Source organism: Octopus bimaculoides, chromosome 9 (assembly GCF_001194135.2).
Source record: "Octopus bimaculoides isolate UCB-OBI-ISO-001 chromosome 9, ASM119413v2, whole genome shotgun sequence".
Taxonomy (NCBI): Eukaryota; Metazoa; Mollusca; class Cephalopoda; order Octopoda; family Octopodidae; genus Octopus; species Octopus bimaculoides.
In genome coordinates this window covers 57,737,911-57,747,542 of record NC_068989.1, presented here as the reverse complement: position 1 = coordinate 57,747,542, position 9,632 = coordinate 57,737,911, and the positions used below count along the sequence as shown (strand labels likewise).

General features: G+C 34.2%; 1 protein-coding gene across 1 annotated transcript in view; it reads right to left on the bottom strand.

Annotated features, from left to right (window-relative positions):
• Window positions 1–9,632, bottom strand: part of LOC106871391 (maspardin) — a 57,218-nt gene that overhangs the window by 22,417 nt on the left and 25,169 nt on the right. The window contains exon 2 of the mRNA XM_014917814.2: window positions 4,028–4,100. Coding sequence (XP_014773300.1) covers window positions 4,028–4,090 — 63 coding nt within the window. The 5' untranslated portion in view covers window positions 4,091–4,100. The remainder of the gene's footprint in view (window positions 1–4,027; window positions 4,101–9,632) is intronic.

Sequence of the window (9,632 nt, the reverse complement as noted above, 5' to 3'; positions counted from 1 at the left end):
GCATCTTGGGCAAGTGTCTTCTACTATAGCCTCGGGCCGACCAAAGCCTTGTGAGTGGATTTGGTAGATGGAAACTGAAAGAAGCCCGTCGTATATATGTATATATATATATGTATGTGTGTCTGTGTTTGTCCCCCCCAACATCGCTTGACAACCGATGCTGGTGTGTTTATGTCCCCGTAACTTAGGGGTTCGGCAAAAGAGACCGATAGAATAAGAACTAGGCTTCCAAAGAATAAGTCCTGGGGTCGATTTGCTCGACTAAAAGCGGTGCTCCAGCATGGCCACAGTCAAAAGACTGAAACAAGTAAAAGAGTAATATATATATATATATATATATATATATATATTACATATGCTCTAACAATAACAATCTCATGACAAGATGGATAAATGTGTGTAAGAATAAATAAATAAAAATAACTACATCTCTATACACCTAGAATGAATAGAGTTGGAGTTGAACTAAGAATCTTCAAGTTCATAATTAGTAGGTTTCACTATGATAGAAGCAGGATAATTCACCTCGTTTAGAAATTCTTAATGAAGTCAGTTCAGAGAGGACTATAAAACTTTACATGCTAGTATTCATGAAAATTGGTCTTTTCCTTTATTTCATTGCACCAAAACATGCTAACAGGCGATAATGAGGTCGTTAAATTGTTTTATACACACCAAATAATTTTTCTTTCCTTTCTATTCCATCATTTTATTTTTTTTTGCCTATTGTCTAACTTCCACCAAGAATATAATTGACAAAAAAAAGTAGTAATTGAAATTATGGATCTCGTTTAGCAAGTAAAAAGCTCATTAGCAAACGATAAAGGAGAAAATTGATTTTAATAAAATAGAAGAAGAAAGTAGGAGAAATTTTCTCCTGTAAATAACTATTATTCTTTTGGGTTGTTTTGCTTGTAGAAATAGGATTCCAGATATGATGGCCCAGCAATTAATCTGAACAGAGAGATTAGGATTTTCAATGCTAACAGGAAGCAAACATCATTAGTGTCAATTCTAAACATGAGATAACTAAAATAAAAAATAAAAAAAGATAGCAAATTATACCAACCATAGAAAGGGAGAATGTTTAAAAGAGAGATAATTAGAGAGAGAGAGAGAGAACCATAGGGAGAGTATGTGACAGAGAGAAAGAAAGAGAGTGAGAGAACAGTTCCGAATAGTGTTGGTTTGTGTATTACACTGGTAATGGTAAAAAACAAAATAATTGAATACATTTCAAAAATCCAGTAACATGGAATGGGTGGGTATTAGGGACAATCAACCAATAGCTGAACATCTTGCTGAATACATGAATGGAGAATGGTACAGTGAATCTTTAACTATTTAACCAGGTTTCAGTAAATATCAGCTCTTTTGATACCAACCAACCAGAAACTGCCCCTATTTCTATGATACAAGCTTCCGGTTTTAAAGTGATTTGAATAAAAACCTTCCATCAAAATTTCATGTTGTCTTTTAAACACTAGTTTAATATTGACAAAGTTATTCTATTAAATTCTTCATTATTTTCAAAATGAATTGAAACAAAAGCAATATATTACAAGAGAAATATGATAGCAAAAATGTTTGAGTGATCTAAATTGAAATATTCCATCATAATTTCTTGTTGATTGACATTCCAAACACTAGCTTAATAATGACAAAGTTATTTTATAAAACACTTCCAATATTTTCAAAATTTTAATTGATACAAAAGTGTATTTCAACAGAAATATGATAAGAAAAGGGTTAAAACATATTTAATTTAGCAAAGAAGTAATTTAAAACAATAAATATACTTAATAACTACAGTCCTAAACTGAGTTGAGAAAGGAAGAAGGTTGAATGTCAAGCTAGCAACCCAGTTCCAATAAAACTCACTAAAGAAACACCAAATGACTCTTCACAAGAAATTCAGAGCAAGGAAGGTTTTGCAGTTCATTTATTTGTGAAGGATTCCAATGAAAACTGCAAGGAAGTTGAAACCCTGATGTGTTGGGGTTTGAATGATAAAATAGTAATGAAGATTGGAACCTAGAAGGTAGTGACATTGCATAAGGCCAAGAAGATGGCACAACTGCTGTGTGAGTTTAAAAAGGTACCAATTGGTCATCCTAGGCCTCAAGTGATATGGATAGGAAAAGGGAAAATATGTAACAAAGGCAGAAATATAATCTGTTTTAGTCATGAAGAACAGTATACCAGAGGGAGTCAGCATGTTGTTAGGAAAAGAGACTTTCAAGGCATTTACAGGTGGTAAGCCAATTAGTGAATGCATCATCACAACAGGCTTTCAGTTAAAGCAAGCAAAAACAACCATCATCTAAGTTTACAAACTGACTAAAGATACAGATAAATGGTGAGAAAGATGTTTTATACTCGCAACTTGCAAAACACAATCACTAAAATTCCCAGTTATGATGCTAAGCTGCTTATTGGTGACTTCATCATACAACAAGGAATTGAGAATGCCATCAGGCCACATGGATCAAGTCAAGAAACCTGTGAAAAATGTCGAACATCTGATACTGTATTGTAATATGAACAGTTTCTATGTTGGCAACGCCTATTTTGTATACAAAATTGATCCACCAGATAACGTGATGATCACCAGATGGAAACAACAACAATCAAATTAACTACGTCTACATCAATACTTGATGGAAGACCACCTTACAAGACATCCAAATCTGCCAGTGAACCAAAAGTGGAACAGATTATCTACAGTCAGTTGTCGTAACTATGTTCATGACTTTGACATGACTTGATAAGCTTTCTCCATGCTGGTCAGTTTTTCGTTTGGGTTTGCCATTTATTATGATCAATTCCTTTTTGCAGCATCTTTGAATCTCAGTCTTGGTCTTCCATGGTTTCTTTACCCCTTGCATAGTTGTGAATAAAGGATTTATTGGGTGGGGAGTCTGTTATTTTCCATCTTGTGTATGTGACCCAACCAAGTAAGCTTTCTATCAATGAGGATTTCCATCACAGGAGGTAGGCCTGCACACCATAAGATCTCTTCATTCGTGATTTTGTTAAGGAGAGTGATATAATTCATTGTAGCTGTCTCATCATTTATGTACCCAGTGAAAGTGAATTGGAATTTTGACTAATGGGCAGAAAATGATCACTATCATCTAGACATTTGTTGTGGAGACACTAAAAGATATTACAAGAACAGGGTGGTACCAGTAGAAGCTAAAGAACAAATTTCAATAAGTGCAGCATCTCAGCAGTGGATTATGTTCAAACAACAGCAAACAGAAATGTACAGAGTGTACTATGGGTCACAAAGAACAACATAAAAAAGAGAACAAATGACTACAGAGCACCAAACATTAACTATCAAGTTAAGTGGAGCTGCAAAACTGACAAGGAGTGGCTGGAAAGAAAAGGGAAGCAGGAAACATAGATAGTAAGAATGCTATCTGTATCACATTATTAGAAAGTTGATGGTTTCAAAAAACAACAGCAGTGAACCAGTAAAGGTCGTAACTGAGAAAATCTTGTCAACCCTTTTGTTACTATATTTCTAATGAAATACACTGCTTTTGTTAATTGAATTCAATTTTTACTGATTCCAAGGCAAAGTCAACCTAGGCAGAAATTGAACTCAAAACAGAAAAAAAGACAAGATGCTGCTAAACATATTGTCTGGTGTGCTAACAATTCTGTCCGTTACAATGACCTCAGTACAGGACTGGTACTTATTTTAGAGATGCCGAAAAGATAAAAGGCAAAGTCGACCTCGGCAGGACTTGAACTCAGAATGCAAAGATGGGTGAAATACCGCTGAGCATTTCGTCCAGTGTGCTAACGATTCTGCCAGCTCACTGCCATAATATTAATAATAATAATAGTAATAAGACTATTGAAAGCTTGTGGAAACCTAAGGTTAGAGGTAGTAACATGCTACCCACATAAATTCTATCAGGAATAAGAATGAACCTGAGTCAAATCAATAATAATAATAATAATAATAATAATAATAATAATAAAATATAAATATCCAATTGCTAAAACTTACCTTCTTTAATGGAATGGTACTTCGGAAACTGTGATACTCCAAAGTCTTGGCCAATTCACCCATTTTCTTACACCTGGAAAATAGAATATTTATTATTATTATTATTATTATTATTATTACTATTATTATTATTATTATTATTACTATTATTATTATTATTATTATTATTATTACTATTACTATGTTTTATAACAAAACAAATTTATCAAAAATCTCCAAAAATATAATCATTACAATGAGATTTGTCACATTGTTAATAAATCGGACTAAATTTCTTTGTAGCAGAAATGTATTTCTTCAAGCCAACACATGAGCATCTAAGTAGTCACTCAAGCTACAAGAAACAACAGCCAAATCTTCCTCAAAACCATACTTAATGATTTTAAGAAGAACACCTTGAACAATGTTGTCCTAGATTTTTCACTATATCTAAAACCAAAAAGTGGCAGGGATGGACACAGCTGGAGTGCTTCTCATTACAGGATCGAGGTTGACTTGAGACTGTACAACAACTATTTATGATTAACAATTGTATTGCAACTAATGTTATATCTGATCTTTTTTGATGAGTAATAGGCATGTTAAGAAATACATACTAACAGTGAACTAAAGACAAACATATTATCAATCAATCATGTCAGCCCTAACAATAATGGGTGACCTCAGCCTCATAAAGAAATCAATATCTCAATAACAAAATTGATTTCTTCAAATGACACAATCTTCATAATGCATCATCATTTTAACATCCACTTTTCCACACTTGCATGGGTTAGACAGAATTCATTGAAACAGATTTTCTGTGGCTGGATGTCCTTGCTGTGTTCCATCTTCATCAGTTTCCAAGCATGGTCATATTTCCCCATGGCTTGATGTGTGTTTCATATATATATATATTATCTTTTTAATGCTCACTTCTCCATGATCGCATGGAATGTATAGAGTTTACCAAGGCAGATTTTCTTCAGCCTGGTGTCCTTCTGACACCAACTGTCCAAGCAAGGTTTATATTTCCCCAAGGTCAGACACATTTTCACAGAATATTGGAAATGAAGAATGCTGCTTTTGTGACAGTGTCACAAAATCAGCAACAGCATGTGATTTTAAAACAAGGAGACACAAACACACACATATATAGCCCATCGCATGTGTGTGTGTGTGTTTGTGGCTACATGCTTTTGTGTTTGCCTCGACACTGACAACCAGTGTTGGTTTGTTTACATCTCTGTAACTTATCAGTCTGGCAAAAGACAACCAGCAGAAGATAAGTACCAGACTTAGAAAGTATAGGGGTTAATTTGTTCCACTACACCCTCAAGGATTTGCTGCAGCATGGCTGCAGTCCAATGACTGAAGCAAATACAAGAATAAAACCAAGGGATTTCTGCAACTGGTGCTATTACAAACATGTATAGTGGGGGTTCTCAGCTGGAGTCCACATGACCCCTGGGACTTCATTTAAGATTTTTGGGGGTCCACACAAGCAAAATAGTAAATTGGGGATCCACCAGTATTTTAATGGTCCTTGGAAAAATTTTGCTTTAGGTGTATTTATTGCAAGAAACAACAAAATTTCTTTCTGAAACATTTTACATAGTTCAACCTACACAAAATTTTGAAAGAAGTCTCTATAAAACTAGTTTTCAAAATAATAATCAAAGGGGTCCATAAATAAAAAATAGTTGAGAACCACTGGTCGATATAACACCAATCCATACAAATCTGATAGCATTAAAAATGAAAAGCAATAGACAACAAACAGACAGACACACCCTTGAGGTAAGAGAGTGCAGAGAAAGAAGTAAGTGGAAAGTTTGAGCTAAAACTGAAAACCTCAAGATGTATTATTGATTGATAACTTTCATCACATATATTTTAGAATTTTTTCAGCTATCTCTTTGTAAAATCCATAGCTGAAGTGTTAATATTTAGTATTAATGTACAAGATAAAACCAGCATGCTCTAGATGAAATGATTAGTCAGCAATTTAAGACTTAAATTTAACTAATTTCCAGCAGATAAATGCTTATCCATAAGTATTATTATTGTTACAACTGACTTAATCATTAAATCATTATCATTGTCTTTGTTGTCAAAGTTCACCTTACTATAATCATTATTTTTGTATCTACATAATGTTTCACTTATGAGGGCAATTTCGAAAAAGGATACCAATTACATTTAGTTAAAGATAACCATTTGCCTTATTAACTGCCAATATTAATTTCAGGCCAAATTATCCTCTTCTAGATTTAACTTGATCTTGTCTACGTTTATAAATTCCTCTCTGGACAAGACACATGAATCCCATGTGATCTCTCAACCTGTTAGAAACAGGAACCAAAACTTAATCCAAGGCATGTTCTCCTGCCTTAGAAAAAGAAAGGACAAATTAGACAATATAACTTTAGATAATGAGAAACATGAGATGGTCATGGCCGGAATGCTTCTGAACATAGATCAGCTTGATCAGGGCTGAATTTGGGGCTGAGCAACCATTAAAAAAAAAATTTTCTTTCTTTAGTTTTCTTATATGATACTCCAGTTATACTCTAACCTTTACACCATTTGACAGAAGATAGCAGAATCAGTAGAGTAACAGACAAAATGTCTTGTAGCATTTAGTGACATCCCTGGCTCAAATACAAGGTCACTTTTGCATTTCATCCTTCCCTAGTGGGGTGATGATAAAACATAAACCAGTGAAGCAGTGAGACTGATATACTGTAATTTTCACAATCTAACATTTTGAGGTCTTATAGCTAATTTAGATACTGAGTTCAATCCCACCAAGGTCAAATTTGCCTTCATCCTTCCAAGAACTGAAATTAAGTACAAACCAAATACTAAGATAGATTTAATTCACCATATCCCAGTGTTTGGCCATATACCTAAGTTAGAAGTCATTATGATTATTATTATTAAGGCACAATGACTGACAGAATCAATAAAGTCTCAAACAAAATGCCTTGGATTCACTGACATTCATTTACCCTCTGAACTTAATTTTATCTTTTGTTCTTCTGAAGTTGATAAAGTAAAAACCAGTTACATACTGGGGTCAATTGAATTGATTGAAATCCTCCTCAAAAAATATGTAGCCAAGTGTCTGTTAGAAGTTATTGTGTGTCAGACAAAAACACTTAGTGGCTCTTCTGGCTCTCTATGTTCTGAGTTCAAATTTCACCAAGGTCAGCTTTACCTTTCATCCCTCCAGAGTTGATAAAATTAAGTAAAAATCTTCTTCTGGAATCAATCCAATCAACTAACCTCCTCGCCTTGAAATTACCGGCCTTTGCTAAAATTTGAAACCATCATTATTATAATTATCATTATTAAGTGAGAGAGTAGTGACACTGGAGTACAAATATACAAAGCCCAATATACCAATCATGACTACCTGTTTGATAAGGGTACACCAGGCACATGCATCACAACCATATGCATGTGGCATGATGATCTCATATCAAAATAAACAGCACATGACATTGCAGGTGGGACCCAGTTAGAATTTTCTTCAGGTCGGTTAGCCCATCCTGCTCAAAAGATCAGGTCCTTGAATAAGGTTGTTTGTTTAAGTATGATGAAACACTCATGTTTCCAAGGGTGAATTATTCAAACCCCAAAGAATTCCTTTCAAGACATGGCTATGAAGCTCCCCAACAACAACTGCTTGTGATCAGAGATGTACATAAGGGACATGCTCAACTAGTTAAGATCAAGCAACTGACAGACAAGTCTGTGGTATTGAGCAGAATATTATATACCTCTTTCAGCCCATCTTTTACATCAAGACAAAATATGTACATGTTAACACTTTCAAGCAGATAAGATCAGAAGCCATGAGATCCATGGCCTGGTATTACATCAATTATTATTATTATTATTATTATTATTATTATAGCAAGTGCTATACAAAAGGTACGTTTCCAGTAAGATGAGAAAAGTGGATTCCATTTAACTCCATATATGCCACTAAAACCCTTAACATAATAATGAGTATCACATTTCCTGTTTCCCCACCATTATTTTTTTCAATGATTAAGATAAAAGATAAAAAGTCTAAGAACTTTTTGTATACTGAGTTAAATTTGATTTCTGGCCATATTATGGATTACAAACATTATAAACATCAGAATATGGAGCCAGTAATATAATCACGATACAACAGAAATGGTATTTATATGCCTCTATTACATTAAACCATACCATCTTAAAAGGGGTAGGACACACACTGAATGGTATGGTTCTGGATGTTATGCTGCCTGAAAAAATAGGATTGTCAAAGCTGGAATGCATCTGCGATCACAGGACTGATCTTTAGAAATGACTTGGGATTAAATGACAACACTGTAAACATTAACACATTATTGTCAACTTATAAATTTCTAAAAAGAGAGTTTGGTTTGTAATGAGAAGTAGGTCATCAAAATATTTAAAATTCTACCATCAGTCACTTTTAGGGAGGTGGAAGGTCACTTATCGAGATCTGCTGCTACTACTATTTCATTGAGTTATTATACTTTTAAGTTTCTTTGCAGAACAATATTTTCTATTTATGTAAGTTGACCCCATTGGAAAAGTCATTCATTGGTGATTGCAAATGTCAATGCCTCTTAGGCCCAGGGTCATTCTTTAGCTCTGTTTACATGAGATTAAATGGATGAGAGATAAACTATTGGGGCAGCCACCATGAATGAACAAAGAAGAAAATGAAAATATTTAATCCAGTTTCTTGATATTTGCTCATTTAGTTGTCTTTATCAATATTCATTATCAACATTTCTCAAATGCTTTAATATGTATTCCAAACAGTGAGCAGTGGTTCTCAACTGGGGTCCATATGACCCCAGAGACTCCATATAAGATTTTTAGGGGTCTATACAAGCAAAATAGTAAATTGGGGATCCACAGTAGTATCTAGGGGTCCATGAAAAAAAAATTTTGCTTTGGCTGTATTTATTGCAAGAAACAGCAAGATTTCTTTCTCTAACGTTAAACCTGCTTGAAACTAAATTGAATGTGTGAAAAAAACAAAATAGAAATTTTGAAAGAAGTATCTATAAAACTGGTTTTTAAACATCAAATGGCTGTTAGGAGTCCACCGGAATAGAATAGTAATCAAAGTGGTCTATAGGTGAAAAGAACCACTGAGTTAGATGAACTAAGTGAGATGCATAGATTTATATATCTCTTTTACTCTTTTACTTGTTTCAGTCATTTGACTGCGGCCATGCTGGAACACCGCCTTTAGTCGAGCTAATCGACTCCAGGACTTATTCTTTGTAAGCCTAGTACTTATTCTATCGGTCTCTTTTTGCCGAACCGCTAAGTTACGGGGATGTAAACACACCAGCATCGGTTGTCAAGCGATGGTATGGTGGGGGTGGGACAAACACAGACACACAAACACACATACATATATATATATATATATATATATACATACACACAACGGGCTTCTTTCAGTTTCCATCTACCAAATCCACTGAACCCAGAACCATGTGGTTGGTAAGCAAGCTACTTACCACACAGCCACTCCTGCGCCTATATATATATATAATTTTATTTAAAAGAGTTCCAACTCTGTTTTTTATGTTTTTTA